At 35.5% G+C, this 22,835-nt stretch overlaps 1 protein-coding gene across 12 annotated transcripts in view; it reads right to left on the bottom strand.

Moving 5' to 3' along the window:
- The window catches only part of NOL4 (nucleolar protein 4), a 395,149-nt gene that overhangs the window by 36,678 nt on the left and 335,636 nt on the right, over positions 1-22,835 (bottom strand). For 11 of the 12 annotated variants that reach the window (XM_029226147.1, XM_029226153.1, XM_029226084.1 and 8 more), the window contains one exon: positions 17,326-17,506. The exons of the other annotated variant lie outside the window; for it this stretch is intronic. In XM_029226147.1, coding sequence (XP_029081980.1) covers positions 17,326-17,506 — 181 coding nt within the window. The remainder of the gene's footprint in view (positions 1-17,325; positions 17,507-22,835) is intronic. 12 annotated transcript variants of the gene reach the window in all.

Raw genomic sequence — 22,835 nt, 5'->3', positions numbered from 1 at the left:
TGGTAATACATTTGCATTTTATTCTATAAGAAATGTGAAACCACTTATTTTTTCTTTTTTTTTTCTTTTTTTTTTTTTTTTTGCGGTACGCGGGCCTCTCACTGTTGTGGCCTCTCCCGTTGTGGAGCCCAGGCTCCGGACGTGCAGGCTCAGCGACCATGGCTCACGGGCCCAGCTGCTCCACGGCATGTGGGATCTTCCTGGACCGGGGCACGAACCCATGTCCCCTGCATCGGCAGGCGGACTCTCAACCACTGCCCCACCAGGGAAGCCATGACTTTTTCTTTTTTTTAATTCAATTTATTTAACCTAAAACCGTGTTTATGTAACTAACAATGAAACATGTGAAAAAGAAATAAAGAAAATAATCCCATTTGCAATAGAATAAAAAAATGTAATACTTATAAATTTAACCAAGTGAAAATCTATATAATGAAAACCACAAGACCTTGATGAAACAAAAATTGAAGACACAAATGGAAATATGTTCCATGTTCACGGATTAGAAGAATTAATATTACTGAAATGTGCATACTACCCAAAGCCATCTATAGATCCAACACAATCCTGATCAAAATTTCAATACTTTTTTTTACAGAAATAGAAAAATAACCCTAATAGCCAAAGCCATCATGAAAAAGAAGAATAAAGCTGGAAGCATCAAACTTCCTGATTTCAAACTACACAATAAAGTTAGAGTAAATAAAACAGTATGGAACTGGCATAAAAATAGACACATAGACAAATGGAAGAGAAACAAGAGCCTAGAAGTAAACCTCTGTATATACAGTCAACTAATATTTGACAAGGGAGCCAAGACCACTCACTGGGGAGAGTGATGGGAAAATTGAAAAAAATGATGCTGGGAAAATTGAAATTGGAACCATATCTTACACTGCTCACAAAAATTAGCTTGAAATGTATTAAAGACATACAAGAATACTTGATACCATAAAATTCCTACAAGAAAATAGGAAAATCTACTTAACATTGGTTTGGGCAATTATTTTTTTGGATATGACACCAAAAGCACAAGCAATAAAGGCAAAAATCAACAAGTGGGACAACATCAAATTAAAAAGCTTCTGCACAGCAAAGGAAATCGTCAACAAAATGAAAAGGTAAACTACAGAATGAGACAACATATGTGCAAACCACATATCCGATAAGAGGTTAATATCCAGAATACAAAAATTCTTACTCAATAACAACAAAAAAAATACAATCCAATTAAAAAATGGCTCCCTGACTTAAGACTATACTACAAAGATATATCCATCAAGACAGTATGGTACTGGCACAAAAATAGAAATATAGATCAATGGAACAGGATGGAAAGCCCAGAATAAACCCACACACCCATGGTCAATTAATCTGTGACAAAGGAGGCAAGACTTTACAATGGAGGAAAGACAGTCTCTTCAATAAATGGTGCTGGGAAAACTGGACAGCTACATGTAAAAGAATGAAATTAGAACATTCTCTAACACCATACACAAAAATAAACTCCAACTGGATTAAAGACCTAAATGTAAGACCAGATACTACAAAACTCTTAATGGAAAACATAGGCAGAACACTCTCTGACATAAATCGCAGCAATATCTTTTTCAATCCATCTCCCATAGTAATGAAAATAAAAACAAAAATTAAAAAATGAGACCTAATTAAATTATAAAGCTTTTGCATAGCAAAGGAAACCATAAACAAAATGAGAAGACAACCCACGGAATGGCAGAAAATAGTTACAAACGATGAGACTGACAAGGGATAAGTCTCCAAAATTTACAAACAGCTAATGTGGCTTAATACCATAAAAACAAACAACCCAATCAAAAAATGGGCAGAAGACCTAAGTAGACATTTCTCCAAAGAAGACATACAGATGACCAAGAGCCACATGAAAAGATGCTCAACATTGCCAGTTATTAGAGAAATGTAAATCAAAACTACACTGAGATATCTCACACCAGTCAAAATGGCCATTATCAAAAAGTCTACAAACAATAAATGCTGGAGAGTGTGTGGAGAAAAGGAAACCCTCCTACATTGTTGGTGGGCATGTAAATTGGTACAGCCACTATGGAGGACAGGATGGAGGTTCCTCAAGAAACTAAAAATATAGCTACCGTATTATCTAGCAATCCCACTCCTGGGCATATATGCAGAGAAAAACATGGTTTGAAAGGAAACATGCATCCCAATGTTCATTGCAGTGATGTTTACAATAGCCAAGACATGGTAGCAACCTAAATGTCCATTCACAGGTGAATAGATAAAGAAGATGTGGTACCTATATACAATGGTACTAAGCCATTAAAAACAATGAAATAGTGTCATTTTCAGCAACATGGATGGACCTGGACATTATCATATTAAGTGAAGTAAGTCAGACAGAGAAAGACAAATATCATATGATATCGCTTATATGCAGAACCCAAAAAAGTGATACCAATGAACTTATTTACAAAACAGAAACAGACTCACATATTTAGAGAATGAACTTAAGGTTACCAGGGGGGAAAGTTGGGGGGGGGAGGGATAGACTGGGAGTTTGGGATTGATATGTACACACTGCTATATTTAAAATAGATAACCAACAAGGATCTACTGTATAGCACAGGGAACACTGCTCAGTATTATGTAACCACCTAAATGGGAAAAGAATTTGAAAAAGAATAGATACATATATATGTAAAACTAAATCACTTTGCTGTACACTTGAAACCAGCACAATATTGCTAATCACCTATACTCCTATAAAATAAAATGTTAAATAAAAGGGCAGAGGAACAAAATAGACATTTTTCCAAAGAAGACATCAAAATGGCTAACAGGTACTTTCAGATGCTGAATGTCACTTATCAACAGGGAAAGGCAAATCAAAACCACCTCACATGTGTCAGAATGGCTGTCAAGAAAACAAGCATTGGTAAGGATGTAGCGATAAGGGAAGCCTTGTACATTGCTGGTGGTAATGTAAATTGGTTCAGTCACTGTGCAAAACAGCATGGAGGTTCCTCAAAAAATTAGAACTATCATATCATCCAGCAATTCTACTTCTGGAAATCAAAACAGGATATTGAAGAGATATAAGCACTTCCATGTTTATTGCAGCGATATTCACACTAGCCAGATGTGGAAACAACCTAAGTGGTGTCTGTTAATGGATGAATGGATAAACAAGTAGTGGTATATACATATAAACTACTTGTTTATATACCATTACTTGTGTATCCATATATATATATATACACACACACACACACACACACACATATATATACACACACAATAGAAAATTATTCAGCCATGAGAAAGAAGGAAATCCTGCCATTTGCAACAACACTGATGGACCTTGAGGGCATTATACTAAGTGAGATGTCAGACAGAGAAAGACAAATACTGTATGATATCACTTATATGTAAAACCTAAAAAAATCCAAATTCATAAAAACATATTGCAGAATGGTGGTTACCAGGGTCTGGAGGGTGGTGGAACTGGGGATATGCTGTTTATGGTTACAAACTTGCAACAAGTAGTAAATAAGGTCTAGAGATCTAATGCACAGCACAGGATGGTAGACAACAATACTGTATTTTAAACTTCAAAGATGCTAAGAGACTAGAGCTTAATTGTTTCCACCCCCAAAAAGAGATAATTATTTGACATGCTAGAGGTGTTAGCTAACACTATGGTGGAAATCATATTGCAATATATAAATGTATTAAATCAACAAATTGTACACCTTACACTTACCCAATGTTAAATGTCAGTTATATCTCAATAAAAATAAATGTCCACATTTAATTTACAATTATCCAAAACTATGAAGAAAACAACAACTCATGTGAAATACAAAGTATTTACACTGAAAGATTATCCTTATCTTTCAGTCAATAAAACTTGGAGGTAAAAATATAGATTCAAGGAATGTAGAATTTTAAGAAGCAGTGTTTGGAGACAGAGTGCACATGCCTGCATTCCCTCAATAATTTCTTATCAAATATTTGCTTTGTCAGCAGTCAAGAGATATAAATGTTAAACAGGACCATTCTTATGAATCTAGACAAAATATTTTTGTGTGCATGTGAAGGGAGATGGGATTGACGAAATCAATCCATGGAGGTCAATGTCCTCCTCCAATTTCTCATCTTTGTTTTTAAGTTGCAATGAAAGCAAATTAATATTTTACAGGAAACAAAGAAATCATGGGAACAGGCCATCATTGGACAGAGTGGTGGGAGAATAGCCCATGGAAGATGAGGATATGAATGAGGTGATTATTATAAACACAGAAGAATATGTCTGCTTGGAAAGATCACACCAAAAATAAACATAGTATGACTTTTCTCCTAATTATAGACACACTGCGTTTATAAATATGTTTTCAGGAACTGTGTTAAGAAAACATGATTGTTCCTACCATACTTCTTCAAAGAACAATGAAGAGAAATTTATATTGCCAGAAATAGGAACTAGAAAAAAAATCCCTAAATATAGAGTAGCGTACAAACTACCTATAGATACATTCAGAGTACTGAAGAGGATTATATTCCCTAATGGGCTTAAATTACCAGAAATAATTTGTTTCTCCCTGTGACCATAGCGATACTGGTCAGAATGTTAATCATGACACATTTAATTTTGTAATCTTTTGTTAATTCTGGGTCTGAGTGAGTGAACCAAATAGCAGCTCAGGAGGCAAAGTTGCACTGTGTGAATGCACATTCAAGCACATCTACTTCCACAAGTTCTAGCACTTGTACCTGGATGGGAGAAAGGGTTTCAGAAAAAGCCTTTGTATATTAGTCAAGAGCCAAATGTCATTTTAAATGACTGTGTGCCTTGAAATCACAAAAGGAAATATTAGCATTCTAATTGTAATCATACTTGGAATTTGAATTTTTTAACATGCAAGAGAAAAAAATAAGGCAACTCTAGCTTTCCTACGCTCTTAGGCAGACTCAAGATCTCTAAGGAGGCTAAGGGAGCAGCTCGGTGCCTGTTTCAGAAAGGTGCATCAATACCTGAACCCAGGAAGGAGGAATATAGAAAGTAGCTAATTCAATTTACATATAGAGAGTGGTATTTCTGACTTCCTAGAAAAGTAGAACATTCTGAACTCCCCAAGAGACCTCCTTCCTGGAGCTGAGGGCTGGCAAGGCCAGGAAATTTTAACTGGTTTGTTAGAGAGATTACCAGAGGACATGTCAAAGTTCAAAGGAGGTTGTTAAGAAAAGCAACCCAAGCCAACCATAATGAACTCATGCCACCTGGAAAGCCCCTGAATGGTATACCAGCAGGCTCAAGAAGAAAGGTCTGAGAATACTAACAAAGTCTTTTCTTTCCATCTCTTCAGTGAGTAGGCACAAACACAAAATTCTCAAGAGGATCTTAAGAGTACATAAGATCCATTTTACTGTAGAGAACAGGCTTTTAGAAAGCTTCTGCCAGAAAGGCCTGATCAATATTGAGCTATAAAATCAATTACATGTGCTGGGCAGTCCATGGAAAACACAAGGTCACTCACCTCTCTTTTCAGAGCCCTTTCTCTGAGGCTCCCTGATCTACAGAAACCTGCTGGAAGATATGAGGGCTCAGTCAGATAAACTGAAAGATGCTTCATTTTATTTTGCAGATAATTCATATCATTTTCCAGCAAATGGTTAACATAATTTCCAATCATTAAAATTTACAAATAAGCATCATCTCGCTGAAACTCTATGTATCTCAATATACATGTGTGCAAAAAATTCAGTCTCAGTTGAATTCTAGGTTATTATTTTAGTATGTAGAAGAGCTGGAAAAACAGAATGAGCTCAGTGTCAAAATTGTGGTCACATTTCAAATATGTGGAGTTTAGGCTTGCTTTCTCTAAATGCATAATTACAAATTCTGTTACAATGAAATTCTCTAAAAATTTGCTTCTGGCTTTAAAGTAATCCCAGCCTATGCCAAAATGTTTTCAACACCTATGTTACAAGTTATTATTAGCTCTTCTCAGACTGCTAAGATAACTGAAAGTTATGTAAAAGCTGAGTAGTTTGAATTAAAAGCATTATTATTTAAGAATCACCAATTAAGTTTTCATAAGGTTATTCACTGACCTCATTTATTTCATTGAGGAGTGAATGATACATAATTAAATGCAAGGAGCCAATGAAATAAATGTAGAAAAGGTTTTCTACAATAATAAAGCCAACCAAGGGTCAATACAATGGTGTAGGTGAGACAATTAGAGCCTAGAGTCAGTGCCATTCAATGGAAATTTCTGTGGTGATTGAAACGTTCTGTGCCATTCAATACAGTAGCCAATCACCACTTTGGCAGTTGAACACTTGAACTGTGTCCCAGTGTGACTGAGGAACTGAATTTTAAATTTTATTTAATTTTAATTAATGTAAACGTCAATAGCCACATGTGGCTAGTGGCTATTGTACTGGATAGCACAGATGTTGATAAACTTGTATTTGAAAGAAATGCAGAATAATCAAAATAAGGACAATCAGTAGTATTTAAAGTATGAAAATACTCTGATTCAAAGTCAGGTCATCAAAGGAACACACATGGGAGAAATGGACTTACTAAGAATAGTTACAATAATTTGGGCACAGGGATGAAAAAATCTCTAGATACAAATGAAGTTCCCACTATGTGCTGTAGAATATGCTTTGACAACTCAGTGAGGTTTACTGGAACTCTACTGAGATATAATAACTGCATAATCCCAATCATGTTGACTTCAATTAGATCACACAATTGCCTTTCTTCACATACTGCGTTATCATCATGTGGATCTTCCCCATTGTGTAAAGGACATATGAATTACCCAGAGGGCATTGCTTAACTTCTGTGAACTACTTTAGGCTCCACTCTATAAAATCATGATCTACACAGTTTTACATAACAGATCTTATGTATTTTTCACACCCGAAACACCCAGCTGGTCTCCTGGAGCAAGATGGTTTTCTCTCCATGCATTTGCACTCCTTGTTTCCACATGGCTAGTGAGCCAGAACAAGTTATTAAGAAGGTAAGGTCAAAGTAAAATGTATACCTTCCCACTTCCCTACATAACTATGTTAAACATTTCTTTCCTGAATCAGAGGACTTAAACTGAATACATTTTAAAACAGAACATACATGGGTATTTCAAAATATTTGTCGCAAATATTTGACATGAAATACTTTTCTTCCAGTATTGTGCTCTTAGGAGTATTAAGAGGAGAAGACAACAAACACTAAGAAGATATCCTCAACTTCAACTGATTTTCCCCATGCTCAATTAGATTTAATTAAATTCTCTAAAGAGGCACAATATTTTATTGAAATCATTTCTTTCACTGAGTCATTCATTTATCCATTTACTATTCATTGAGCCATAATATAAGATGGTTACCTACTGACACTGATGATATGATGGTCAGAAAAAGTTACCTTGCTTGCCCTCAGACTGTACGATCTAGTATAAAAAAGAGCACATAATAGGTTAAAAAAAAAGAGGTATGCCTACAGTATCATGGGGACATAAAGGAAGTAAAGTTAATGGATGAAGCAACCAGAAAATAATCATAGAGAAGGTAATAGCTGATACAGATCAGGTGCAGGGGAGGGCATTTCTGTGTGAGATAACCTCAGAAACAGACAATAATGTCTGTAGGGTTGAAGAATTCACTCTTAAATAATTAAATATGAGGTTTCTTGGGATACCTGGATCAAGCTATGTGGCAGACAACTGGATATAAAATCTGAAGCTCAAGGCAAAGCATGGGGGAGATTATGCAGCTTCTGGCACATTCTGAAGTTGAAACCATGAGAGCTAGTGGGCTCTCCTTTGAGCAGTGTGCAGAACAAGAGGATTAAATTGACGAGGGAAGGATGCTAGGAGAAACCCAGCAGGGAAGGGCGTGGCTCGAGGGAAAGGACTAAAGGCAGCAGGAGAAGAATTATCTGGTGATCAGGTGACATGGAAGCCAAGAGAGTGGATGTTTCAAGGCTCTAGTTATCGACAGATTCAAATATACCCAAGACATCTGGTAAGGTCAAGGGCAAAAAGCATTTTTAGTTTGGCCATAGATGGAATCACTGATAGACTTAAACTGACCAGTTTCAGCCAAATGTTGGCATAAGCAAGTTACAGTGGATTGAAGAGTAAACGGTAGATGAGGAGCGAAGACAGTAAATGAACAGAAGCACTCCTTTGAAAAGTTCAGATGAGAAGTGATGTTTCAGAATGTGGATGCGGAGGGACAGCAATAGCCACATACCAAGCCAGTCACACTATTGTGAGCCAGCTCTGGTGTGGTGGTGAATCTTACGGCCAAGCTCCTTTAGGCTCATAATTAGAGGCTGTGATCCAAAGCATCTTAACAGCTGACAATCCTCAATATTAGTGAGGAGCGAAGAAGATCACAGATATAAAGATTTGGGCAAACTAGAAATTGCTATACAAATGTTAGTTATTATGGTCATTACTACAATTTGGTCTTGTTAGATTGCGATCTGTATATCAGCCCAGTTTACATGAGGGTTGAAAAACAAATCGAAAAGTCTGCCCGATGGGGTTTGTGGAGAGGAAACATCAGTAGTTAACTTATGCATTTTGCATATAATTTAGACTCAATAGATCCAGTGGATGACTGCAGCGAACAATTGCCCTCTTTAGACAGTTCAATGTGAACTTCCTGATAGAAAGAAAGCATTCCAAAGTCCTATGTAATTGGATGTGATAATAATGGCAGGATTGGCTGCTTGCTTGCTTCTCATTTCAGTGGGATGATTTGAATAAGTTCTTTATAAAAACTGTAACTGCTGTCATTTTGATAACACTCCAACTTGAAAATTTGGATTGTTGGGTGCAGACCCTTGCCAGCTCTAAACAAATGGAGGTTGGCTAACAAAGGATTTGAAGCGCACCCTTTCCACGCTATGAAGTCTCCAACATGGGCAAGCTTTTACTATTGCTACCATATTCAAACTTAAGCAGGAGTTTACAGAACTCTTTGGAGCCTTCCTCTTTCACCCACAGAATTGTCAACTTCAACCACTGAGCCCTTTGCTTTATCTAAGATAAACCCTTCACCCTGCCATCCAATATATATCAGTAATTCTCTTTGTATTTTTTTTGACTTTGGCACTAGGTGTTCTATTTTTAAAAATCTATTCACTCATTAAGCCAATATGATTGAGCACTTACTATATTTCTGGCCTTATTCAAGGGATGAATAAGACAGAGTTCCTGCTTCCAAGGAGTGCACATCTATTTAGGGAAAAATATTTGCAAACACATGTCATAATACAGTGAGATAAGTGCTAGAATAAAGGTACATGCAGGAGAGTGATTAATCTTCCAAAGAGTGCAAGAGTGAGAGGCAAGGTAGAGTAAGGTTTCACAGAGGAAGTACGATTTAAATCAGTCTTAAAGAGTTTTGATGTTTAGACAAGAGGAGGAGGAATGTTTTATCTTTTTGATCTGTTAGTTTCTTAATGTCAGTGATTCTGCCTTATTCAACTTGTTTCCTCTTAATGCACCAGCTATAGACGGAATGTTTGCATCCCCCTCCCCCCACCAAATTCATTTGCTGAAATCTAATCTTCAGTGTGATGGTATTAGGTGGTAGGGCCTTTGGGAGGTGATTAGGTCATGAGGGTAGAGCCCTCATGAATGAGATTAGTGCCCTTATAAGAAAGAGACCTCACAGAGCTCCCTGATTCCTCCACTATGTGAAAGGGGCACAGTGAAAAGATGGTCCTCTATGGAACAGGAAGCAGACTCTCACCAGACAGCAAATCTGCCAGCACCTTAATCTTGGACTTCCCAGCCTCCAGAGCTGTGAAAAAATAAATGTCTGTTGTTTAAGCCACCCAGTCTATGCTATTTTTGTTATAGCAGCCCGAACAGACTAAGAAAGTAGTTATTACAGTGAATTGAACATGAGAACCCCCAAATATTTGTTAAATTAAATCCAAATGTTTTTAAGGTATCCTTTTCCATTCTTCTGCCTTCACATTCTTCTTGAACATAGTATAACCTGCAGAGTTCATGCTCTTATTACATTAGTTTAAAAGGTTCTGCAAACACTATATCTCTTTCAATCTTTGCCCTCCTGTTTATACTACCAACCCAAATTACCTCCCAGTTTCTCCATTAATGGTCTGAATTCTGACTGTCTTCATCTGCTTTGTAAATTAAGTCAGATGTGTAACTAATTCAACTTGGTCTCTTGAAAGTTGCTGCTCCCTTCCACACTTTTCAGAATATCTCTACAAATTCTAAAATTAAGTATTCTCAGACTTAGATTAACTGTAGTTGTCAGCCATCAGACATGATGTTGGCATCTCATATCGTGCTAATCTTCTGCTATGCCTTTTTAGCTCTCAAGATTTATGTATATGTATATAGTTTTTTTCCCCACAGCTCCAAATCTGTTATAGGGAATGACTATTCTGATGTTTTACAAATGAAAAACTAAGCTAAAGATAATACCATGTTTAAAAGTCAGAATGTCTGGGGTTCCCAGAATTTATGAAGAAAGTTCCCAAATAAAGGGATTTGCAGGTCTGATCAATCTAGGTGCCCTCCTGTGGTTAAAAAAGCAAAAACTAAACAAAATCAAAACAGCAGGAGCCAATACCAGTGTTACAGGTAGAATGTGTTTTTGAGAAGAAATGTTATTTAAAGCTCCTTCACAACATGAAATTAACCATTTGCCTTGCTACCAGTACTATAGCTAGAGTCCTTTCTCAAACGTGAGCTAGAGAAACTCTTGGGTTTAAGCCTAAAGTTGCTATTTGCTTAGACTAGTCTTTGCCTTTCTTTTTCTTTTTTCTTTTTTCACTCAATTACACTCAGTCCAAGGCCATTGCTCAAAGAAAGCCGCCTCATTTTAAATTTGCTGCATGCCATTCTGGTTATTCTCTTACTCCGGTTTCTTCTCAGCAATACACGATCCGAATTGCTCAGAGTTGTTCTTTGTTGTGTCTTTAAGAGATCTTTATCTCACCATACAAAAAGTCAGAAGATGCATTAACTAAACACCCAAAAAGTCAACCTGTGTGAGCAAGTCATCTAATTTTCCTGGCCTGTTTCTTTCTTAATAGCCTTTAAAAAATAAAGACATTGCTATTAAATTATTTTTCAAGTCCATTTAGATTCTATCATTCTATGGTGCTGAGGTTTTTTTTTGGGGGGGGAGAATTATATACAAGGCAGACCTCATCACAGCACCATAGTACCTACATTCAAACGACAAATTTATAAAAAGTGTTTTCTAATAAAACTTTCTATAAAAACTGCTCACTTATATGGCTGCATACCTGGAACCTATGCCAGATTTCCTGTGTGGCTTTTGACCATCACTGAACAATACAACTGGGGACTGAATACCAGTGTATTGTGATTACATGTGTGTGGGTATATGTATGTGCACTGTGGTACATGCTTCAAGGGACAAATTCGGGATGCTATTAGAGTTATGGCTAGACGTGGAGTTCAAGATTTAGAAATGAGCAATAAATGAGGGATGTAGGGGTAAAAAATGATCAAAGAAAACTTCAGGAGGGAGGACCCTGAGGCATGAAGAGCTGGGTAATGCCATTTTTCTAAGAACAATGAGAGCCCATAGAAGGGCTTTAGATAATGAAGTAATATGATCAGGTTTTCCTTTTCTTAAAGATTACCTTGGTTTCTCTGTGGAGAATGGGTAGAAGGGCAAGCAAACTTTTGGAGCCCTACTCATTAATAATTCATAGCAACATTTTCTCTTTAATTTCCCTCTCAATTTTTACTCTTGATCGGAAGTTGCTCCAAAGTTCTCTCCTCTCTTCTCAAAAAAACTCTCTAAAAATATTCTCACTTCTGTGTTCAGTCTTTTCCCTCATTGTATATATTTTCTTTTTCCTCACCAGTAGCTCCCTGCCTTTTTCATCAAAACACAACGCTTCCTCCAACTTGCTGAATAAATCAAAGGAGCAAAGTGGGCCATGAAATGTGCAGTCCCACAGGATTCTGCTCAGAAATGTCTCACGATTTGTTTAATGCTCTGTTGTCACCATCCTGAAATTCTTAACTCTTAAATAAGAGGCCCCACATTTTTCATTTGGCATTGGGCTCCCACAGTTACTTAGCCATTTATGGAGTAGAGATAAATTATTTTGGTTGTGTTTGAGTAAACATTTTTTCTATACTTTTTTTTTTTTTTTTTTTGCGGTACGCGGGCCTCTCACCGCTGTGGTCTCTCCCGTTTTGGAGCACAGGCTCCGGACGCGCAGGCTCAGCGGCCATGGCTCACGGGCCCAGCCGCTCCGCGGCATGTGGGATCTTCCCAGACCGGGTCACGCACCCGCGTCCCCTGCAACGGCAGGCAGACTCTCAACCACTGCGCCACCAGGGAAGCCCCTGTTCTATACTCTTTTACATGTCATTTCCATGTCCAAAGCTTTGTCCAGTTCTCTTCACTTTTAGTATCAACATGATAACCTAAGTTTTCCTGATCCTGATATTACATAAATAATTAATATTAGGCAAAATAGACTTTAAAACAGTTTCTAGATATAAATAGGGATATTTTACAATGATAAAAGCATCAATCCTCTGTCAAGAGGATATAACAATGTAAACAATATCTGTACCTAATGACAGAGTGCCAAAATAAATGAAACAGAGCTGTCAGAATTAAAGGCAAAAATAATTCAACAACAGTAGTTGGAGATCCCATTACCCTTCTTACAACAATGAATATAAAAAACTAGGCAGATGATCAACAAGAATACAGAAGACTTGAACAACACTGTAAACCAACTAGGCCTAATACCATTTACAAAATACCCTACTACCAATGGCAGAATATACATACTTCTCAGGTACACGTGGGACATTCTCCAGGATAGACCATAATCCGGGTCATTAAACCAGCTTCAATAAACATGAAAGGATTGAAATTATACAAAGTCATTGACAGAAGAAATTTGGGAAATTCACAAATACATGGCAATTAAACAACATACTACTAAATAACCAATTGGCCAAAGAAGAAATGATACAGGAAATTAGAAAATACTTTGAGGTGAATGAAAGCAAAAATATAGCATACCAAAAATGTAATGCAGATAAGGCAGTGCTTAGAAGGAAATTTATAGCTGTAAATGCCTGTACACAAAGAGAAAAAAAGACTTGGAATAAATGTCTTAACTTTTCAGGTTAAGACACTGGAAAATAAGAGAAAACTAAACTTAATGTAAGCAAAATGAAGGATATAATAAATATGGGAGTAGAAATCAGTGAAATAGAGAATAAAAAAGCCATAAAGAAGATCAATGAAACCAAATGCTTGCTCTTTGAAGAGATCAAGAAAACTGAAAACCTTTACCTAGAATCACCAAAGAAAGGGGAGGACACTCAAATGACTAGAATCAGAAATGACAATAGAAGCATCACTACTGACCTTACAAAAATAAAAAAAGATTATGAAGGAGAATTATGAACACTTGTATCAATAAATTAAATAACTCAGCTGAATGGACAAATGCCTGGAAATACACAAACTACCTACCTGACTCAAGAAGAAAGAGACAATATAAGTAGACGTCTAACAAGTAAGTAGAGATTGATTTAGGAATCAAAAACCTCCCAGAAAAGCCCAGGCACAGATAATATCAGTCCTGAATTCTACCAAACACATAAAGAATATCACTAATTCACAAACTATTCCAAAAAATAGAAAAAATATAGAATAATGTTTTAAGGAAAACATTCCATCTACAATAGCATCACAAAGGGAAATATTTAGCAATAAAATTAACAAAAGAAGTGAAAAACTCATACTGTAAATACTGTAAGACTTGTTGAGAGAAATTTTAAAAGGTTGAAAGACAGCCCATGTTCAGTCTGTTATTTCCTTAAAATGTTAAACATAGAGCTACGACATATATGAACCAGCAATTCCACTCTCAGGTATATACCCCAAAGAATTGATAACACATATACGGGAATTTTTACATAAACGTTTATAGCAGCATTATTCATAGTAACCCCAAAGTGGAAAAAACCAAGTGCCCATCAGTTGAGCTAAACAATTGATGAATTGCTAAACGAAGTATGACATATCCATAGAATGGAATATCATTTGGCAATAAAAAAAATGAAGCATTGATACATGCTATAAGATAGATGAACCTTGAAAACATCATCTAAGTGAAAGAAGCCAGACACAAAATACCACATATTGAATGATTCATTCATTTATATGAAATGTCCAGAATGGGAGAATTTCTGGAGACAGTAGATTAGTGCTTACCAGGGGCTATCACTTACTTCAGTACTTGCTTCCATTATATTCCGTTACACAGATGGTCAGCTCATTGGTTTACAATGTGACCTCTCATGTCAGAATGCTTGTGTTCAAATCCTGGCCCCTCTTATTATTAAGGAGAGATTTTTGGCAAGTCACTCAACCCTCTGAGCCTCACAAAGTAGGTTTCAATCATGTTAGAAAAAAAGAAAGTGGTAGCTAGGCATGAGTTTTTCAAGTGGGGGCAAGTTCAGTTTTATAAAAAATTTCCCCCAAATTGCAGAATATATCTCACAGGACTGTATAAGGATTGAATGGAGACTACACTGAAACACCATAATGACACAATAAGTGGTAGTTATTGTTATTAATGTTCAATAACTTAATTTCCTAAATGAACAATTTTTCAAATCTAAAAAATTTATGTCAATAAAATCTTTAGTGACGAAACTTTTTTCCCCCAATTTTTTGATTTGGTGGTTAAGTTCTGAACTACCTACCAGTTCTTACTTATATAAAATATTTAAAAAGAAGTGTTAGCATTTCCAGCTTTATGGGCTAAAAGAAGGCTTAGCTTTTGTTTATGTTTATGTTTTTTCTGGTCTTGGACTTGCTCTTTCTTGCTGATTTGCTGTTCAAATAAAAATAAGAGTTGAAAACAGCTGAGAAGGCTCACTAGCTGGCTCTTGAAAAACTGAATATACACTTGAAACTTAATTTTTTTTTCTGAAATAAGTTGCTTTCTTTTTCTCTTCCACTTCAGGCACCCGTCTTTTGAGCTGGAGGGCAACTGATATAGACTAAATCTCAGTAATCCTGTCCTTACAGGACCTTTAATTTTAAGGCGGACCAAAGAGCCCCAGCCTTGCAGCAGAATCACTCCTGAATACACTCGGAGCATGTTTCTAGTATAGTAAAGGTAAGTAATTTTCTAGAGTATATACTCATTTGATACTAATAATGGAATTTTCTCCCAAATATATTAGAAGTTCATCAAGCCTAATTCAAATTTTCAAATTGGTCTTTGTTTCCAAGGCATTTTCAGTGGAAAAAGATAGGAAGTATGTTTTTCTTTTAAAACAAAACTACACTGAGCTCTCAATGATACTACCTATTCAAATACAAGATTATGGAGTTTTTGCTTAAACGTATTGATTTCACACCTGTATCTACTTTGCCCTCTGCTGAAAATCCCAGCTTTCGCTCATACCAACATAACTACAAATTTGCTTTAAACTATAATACACAGACAACAGTTCCAAAAGAATAATATCATTACTGAAAATAGTTTAAGGTTTTGTCATAAGCTTTCACGCTGTGGTGTCAAATTATGACTTTCGAGATCACTTAGAAAAGTTCCTATCTATGGGGCTGTGCCAACCACTCATTAAACAGATAAAGTCCATTTGCATAATTTTTCTTTCAATATTAGGGATTCTTAAAATCAGATTGTTTAATAATTATGTAAATACTCAAATTGTTTCAAAGTTAAGTTTACAAAACAAAGTATGAAAACCAAGTATACTCAGAGAATTCTGGCTTGTATTCCTTTCTTCATACTGTTCCTCCCCCATTCCTGTCTCTATGTAAATTTAAAAAAATTATATATATCCTTCTTTAATGAATGTTAGCATACTATAAGTACTTTTCACTATCTGGAGTATATAAAGATACCTTACTTTTTATAGCTTCATGTTATTCTCTTATTTGGATGCACTATAATTGAATCAACTAGCCATCTCTTGATGGACATTTTTATTGGTAACCCTTTTTTTGTGCATTTATAAATAACACTGTAACAAATAGCCTTCTGCATATGTCTTCTTGTATTTTTGCCAGTGTATCTTTGAGATAAACTGCTAACAAGAGATTCCTAAAGAGACTGCTAGGTCAAATGGTAAATGCATATTTAATTTTCCTAGATATTGTCAAGTTTACTTTAAATTTCTGTATTTCTGCAAGCAATGCATGAGAGTACTCATTTCCTCCATAGCATTGTCAAAGGAATATTCTGTAAATATTCAGACTTTTGTTAATCTGACAGAAGCTGCATTTCTCTTATTAGGAGTGGGTTTGAGTAGCTGTATTTAGGGGACATTTGCATTGCTTTCTATGAGAATTGTGTGTTCATATTTCTAGCCTTATTTTTTAAATATGCAGTTTTTAGTATTTCTTTCTTTTTAGAAGGCCTTCACGTATTGGCCTACTAACTCTTTGTAGTATAGGAAGCTAATAACTTTTTAGTTTATCACTTAATTTTTACTTTATTTTTTTTTTGTCATGCAAAAGTTGTGTGTGTGTGCATGTGTCTAATTAAACTTATTTTTCCCTGGATTTTAAGTATAGTTTAGGAAAGCTTTTCCTACAGCCCAGTTGTAAAAAGTTCACCCATATACTGTATTCCTAATATATGTATGGCTGTATATTACACATTTGGAATTTATTCTGGTATATAAGCTCAAGAAATTCCTAAAAGTTTACCAAGCAGGAGCCCATACAAGCTGGTTCCAGTATACCACTCACTGCTGGTGGGACATGCCATTGTCACTGACAAGCTGTTGGCTGGAGATCCATGGATTGTTTCTGTGTGTTGTTTCAGTTTGTATCTTCTTAGGTATAATGACTGTGTATATTTCATGAAGTCAATAAAGTTTCTGGTGCCTCAAATTTTCCAAATTAAAAACCTCTTCGAACATTGAGAAAAGGTGTCATTATTTTTGACGAACAGTATATTACAACTTCAAGGAAAGAATGTATAACTATTTGGTAAAAAATGTTCTACTCTCTAGTTGAGATTTTTTGAATATAAAACAGCAATCATTCAGTTGCATAATAGCTGCTACTTTTAGAAACAGCAACTGAATAGGGAGATGTCCTTGTAGGGAGATGGACATTATGTGTTAAATGGTCTTGTTTTTCACAGATTGGCACTGACTACTGCTTATAACACTTCATTCAATTTTTTTTCCTCAGGTTTAGGAAATTTAATAACCCCAAATGGACACAAAAACATAATATGTAATAAAGACTCACCACTACTAGAAGCATCGTTCAGATTTAGCAGTCCCCCTCCGAGCCCTCTGTAACTATGGTAACTGTAGGTCCCATTTCCGTTGATGTACAACACCTCCTGGGAGCCTGAAACAGCTGAGGTTGAGTAAGTGCCCTGGGCCGCCTCTGGTTTACACTGTTTGTCAGCTGGAGCAGATTCATCCTGCAATGACAATAGCATTTCATTATTTATCAAATCACTGTGCTATTTCACCTTGAACAGGACTATCTTATTGTTATCTACATGTCTGCATTGAACAAGAAGAAAAATATAGTCAACGTTAAGTCAGTACATATGCACATTTTCAATAACTTTGCTAAAAACTAAAAAAAGGAAAGCAAAGTAACAATGTGAGACAGATTGGAGATGGAGCAATTTGCAATTTCCAACTGAATTTAAAATTACGTGAAGAGAATTGTTCACAATAGCCAAGAGAAGGAAGTAACCTAAATGTCCATTGACAAATGAATAGATAAAGAAAATATGGTATATAAATACAATGCAATATTATTCAGCCTCAAGAAAAGAAGAAAATCCTGTCATCTCCTACAACATGGATGAACCTCGAGGACAATGCTAAGTGAAATTAGCCATCACAAAAAGATAAATATTGCATAATTCCACTTATTTTCGATAAATTAGTCAAGCACATAGAATCAGGAAGTAGAATGGTGGTTGCAATGGTCTGGGGGAGGGGGAAGTGGGGAATTGTTCACTGTGTGATTCAGTCATGCAGGATTGGGCGAGTGGTTCCGGGGAAGAGGGATCCGTTGCACAAAAATGTGCATGTGGTTGACAATACTGGAAATTGTTGGGAGGGTGAACTTCACATTAAAATTTTTTTTTAAATTTTATAAAGAACTAGTTAGGTTTAAAAAAATTACATGAAGAGAAATAACAATTTGCAAAAAAAATTTGCAAAAACTGGCTCTCTTGAAATTCCTTTTTTTTTTTTGTAGTCTGCTCTCTCATATGCTCTCTCTCTCTCTCTTTTATTTTATGGCTATAGGAAAATTTATTGTGTGCTGATTCCACACTAGGCCCATTACATGCATCACAACAGCCTGACAAAGACTTGAGTAAACCCAGGCTTTTCAGCTTGTTTTTCTTTTCTTAAGTTGCGCTGGTGTCTACAAACCATGTTTCAAAACTTCTAACCAATGAAAGTTGTATGAACACAAATTATAATTGGCAATAAACTGTATATATGTTCATAGCAAAACAGATTGAATGAATTTCCCTTCAGCTGTGAGTTTATTAAGTCTAAAATATATACAACATATATGACTTGTCTACTGCATTCTTCATCATTTCTTCTTTTTTAAATTTCTTTTCTTTTTTAAGAAGGAATTAGAAACAGATTTCTAATAAATTCTTAAGAATGTTTTTCATAATCAGAAGTATTTTTCAGCTTATATATTTAGAGTGCATGTTTAGGGAAACAAACTTTTAAATACATTTTTTTTTTTTGTGGCATCAAGTACTGGAAAAAGAGGAAAAGTGGAATAAGTTTGCTCTATGGACCCAGTAGTATTGCTACAGCCAGAGATATTCTAATCTTTCATGTAGTGAAAGCATTGCCATGACTATTAGAACTATGCAGTTATGACTTTGCTCTTGCTCTTCTGATCTTTTCAACTCTAACTGATCTATTCAACTCTATTACACTCAGCTGTAGATCTTAGACATGTGATTTAGAAGCTTTTCATCTTTTCATTTCTAGGTAAGATTATGAAATATACAGCAAATTTCCTCAATGTAAATTAAACTGAAAATAAGAATTTTCCTAGCATTGCCTTTAAAAAATAACATGAGCGGACGTAAATTGGTATATGAACTAGAAAGTCTAATTGTAATTCCTTGCATTTAAACCTTAGAAATCCCTGTGAAGGTAAATTACTTTAGAATAACACTCTTTCCTGGGAGAAACTGCATTAAAGAAGGGACCCATATACAATCAGATTTTATTGGTATCACTGGCTTTACTATTTAGTCTGGGAAGACAGCAAGTTCCAGATTTTTTTTTCCTTAAAACTGAAAGTTGGTCTTTGCTAAATACCCAATGGTGGTGGGTTTTAGACTGTGGTTCTCTACCAAAGAAGATAGGGGGCCTTCACCAAATTTACTATTTGTAATATGGACTTTTTCTAAAGACATAACAGTATATATGTTTTGGGGGTTTTTTTGTACGATGATGAAATTTTATATTACAAATGGCAAGGGAGCTTAAATACTCTAAGATATTGAAGATAACATTTCCAGGAATCTTTGGTTGCTGGAAGCACGTGCCATAATAAGTAGGTCTAAGGTAAATAATTGTGATAATTACAGTGTTACTGTGAAAAATAACTATTAATAAAGCAACATTAGTGGTACAGAAACATAGCAATGATTCGAATTTTAGAATCTGTAACCAGCTGTCTTTTAAATGGCATGTTACAATGACTGGGTGAGTGGAAAATGGTCTAACCAATGATGATTACCCCTCATGCAGTATCCAAGTCTTTCATAAAGGTACAGTGAAATGGTCTCCCATCTATGAGTGCTCATCTCCTCCCTGCCTGGGGACAGATTAATATGTGTATTATTATCTATCTATCTATCTATATATTCTTCCATACAAGAATACAGACATATTTTATATATTTATTGCTTGTGAAATTAGCAAAGCTCATCAGAAGATAGATGAATCTGTGATATTTACATGGGTGAACTTTTTTCACATGTATAACTTCTATTTCCTATAAAGTAGTACATCTCAAACTACTCTCCATGGCTTCTGGGGAAATGCCTCAGAGTCTTCCCGAGACTATGGGACAAGGGCATAGAGATATGCTTTCATATTATGTCTTTCCTCTTTACCCAGACGAGCAGCTCTGTCTGCTGTCTTCTACACTCATAAAATCACTGCACCTAAAGCATTATGAAAAACCACTGGGCTGTGCAGTATTCTTTCTGTAGAGGCATGTAGCCATTGCAAATCTGAAAGAAGGCAAATTATTCAATACTTCAAAGCAATTTTGAGGTTCTTGAGAAGGGGCTAGCCTCAAACCCTCAAACAATTCTACCACTAGTGTAACTTCCCAGTTTCCTGATAGAAAACAACTTGGGGAGCATGATAAAATTTGAGTCTCTTGTTTGAGAAAATTCATGGCTATTATGATACATACCCAGTTTATTTTTCTGTGTTTGGAAAATGAAAACAGAATATACCCTCAGGAGAAGAGTTTCTTAATGATGAAGAAAAAGGGAGAAGGCATTGTCTCCACAATGTTTTCTCTCTGATTCTTTGTATGATAGAATTAATTTGTATTATTAAACGTGCTATTTTTTAAATGTGCCTCAGTCTTTTCATTATTAACTGTTATTACAAACCACAGTAACTGCACTGAGGAGGCAAATCATTAATCCTATTAATAATCAAAATAGGCCTTGTAGGGAGTCATTTGTAGTCAAACACAGATTTGCACTATTAATGTTTTGGCAGTCCACTATATGTTGAGAAATACAATGTATGAAAATCCCAGTAATATCTGTGCTGTAGTGTATTTTGGGGAGAGGTTTAATATGAAGTTAATTCATGTTTTTCTTGTGAATGATTACTATTGTTGGTTTCAAAGAAAGCATAAAAAAATAAGTAAATGACATAAAAAATAGATATCCCCTGGAGTCACATTTCATCTCTGTAAGCAACATTTAATAAACATTAGTTCCTAAAGTCCTCAAATTTGACAGTTTGCTCCCGAGGTTGCTATGAAGATTATTTTCAAAAGAGAATAATATTAATATGCTGCAAGACTGCATATCTAGGCAATGAAATATATTTTATTCATCAAAAACTAGAAAAAATTCTATCCCAGATTTTACTAGACATATTTCAAATTTTCTTTTAAAAATTCCATTAAAAAAGATAGCACCGATATGATGGAGTGACCATCAGCATTGCACTAGATAATACAGAGTTGTTTTGATTCAGATTTCTTTCATTAAAAATATACAACAGATGAAAGAAACAGTTATGGTGACTTTTATAATTAGGCTTTGGACTTATCAATAGATATTTCCTTTATGTATATAAGTATGCATCTCAAATTTAGGAAAAAATTGGGCTTAGAATAGGAAGGGGGATTACTTACAGATGGATGGCAAGATTGGAATGATTTAGAAGAGTAGGCATTGTCTACTCATTACCCTCTCATCCACACACTATTTGGGAAGAGTGGTTTGTACTCCTTTGTACTCTATCCGTAGAAACTGGAAAGGACAAACTTGAGTTTGCTGAACCTGATCTGGTACTTGGACCATACAGATTGAATTCCTAACTTACTTCAGCTACCTAAGGAATCCTTTACTCAGGTACCTTACATAGACATGTTTTTCAAAATTAAATCTGACTGGTTCCACTCAACTTTTTGACAATAGGCTTCCAAAAAAACACTGCTTTTATATCTCGCAAGAATTCCACTTTTTCTTAGCTTTTATATTCTCTACCATCTGTTAAATATGCTGTATATTTTCATTAACTTTTCTCTGCCTATAAAGATTATCAGAAAATTATAGTAAAATTTTCTCCTTGATTCAATAATCCAGATACCTTTCTTCTGTTTGCCTCTTACCTTATATTGTTATAGCAATTGGAGTTTGCAAGGCATTTTTGCATCAATATGGAATTACATTTTTAGTTCATCACTGAGATGGTCAGGGTACCAGTGATGCACCTTTTTAAGGTAAAAAGAAAAACTTGCATAGACCTCAAGCAAGCTTATCCCTGCAAAATATTAAACACATGGATAATTCAGGCATCAATTTGCCTGAACTTTCTATTGTTACTAGACTTCTCCTAACTTTACATATTCTTTGTAGTCTGTCTATAGAAGCATTTTTACTTTAAATTACTGCTCTAAATGTCCTCTTTGCTCTTTAAGTATGGATGAAGGGAGGGAGTGCAATTTATTTCACATATAAACTGCTGGAAAACATCTCTACCTTCTTCTTCCACTTGATAGCAAGTGTTCCAGAACTAAGCACATGTGGCTAAGAGTTTCCAGGGAAATTCATAAAAGATCTGAGAGAACCAGAGCTCTAATTTAAACTGCTTTCCTGCTAAGAAAAAAAAAAACCAGTCTGCACTAGAAGTAAATGTGATTATTACTTGGGATGAGGAGAAGTGATTTATGACGCCATCAAAACACACACACACAAACACTCACACATATAACACTCAGGGAGTAACTTCTTTCATATGGTGAAGAGCATCCATACAGTCTCCACTTGTTGGCCACACAAATGATTAAGATGCCAACACAGAAGACTGTTCTTTGCAAAGACGCTCCCAATCTCACTGAGAAAGATAATAAGGGAAGACATGTTTTGACTAAATCTAAGTAGCCTAATAATAAGATCTGAAATAACAGAGAAAACAGATTTGGTTACCGACTTAAGAAACCGAGATAACAGCAGGATAGCTTTCACCTAGAGTTTTATCAAAGTG

This window comes from Monodon monoceros, unplaced genomic scaffold, assembly GCF_005190385.1.
Source record: "Monodon monoceros isolate NGI ecotype Baffin Bay Population unplaced genomic scaffold, NGI_Narwhal_1 Super_Scaffold_1, whole genome shotgun sequence".
Classification (NCBI taxonomy): domain Eukaryota; kingdom Metazoa; phylum Chordata; class Mammalia; order Artiodactyla; family Monodontidae; genus Monodon; species Monodon monoceros.
The sequence above is the reverse complement of the archived record's forward strand: the minus strand, read 5'-3'. Positions and strand labels throughout refer to the sequence as shown.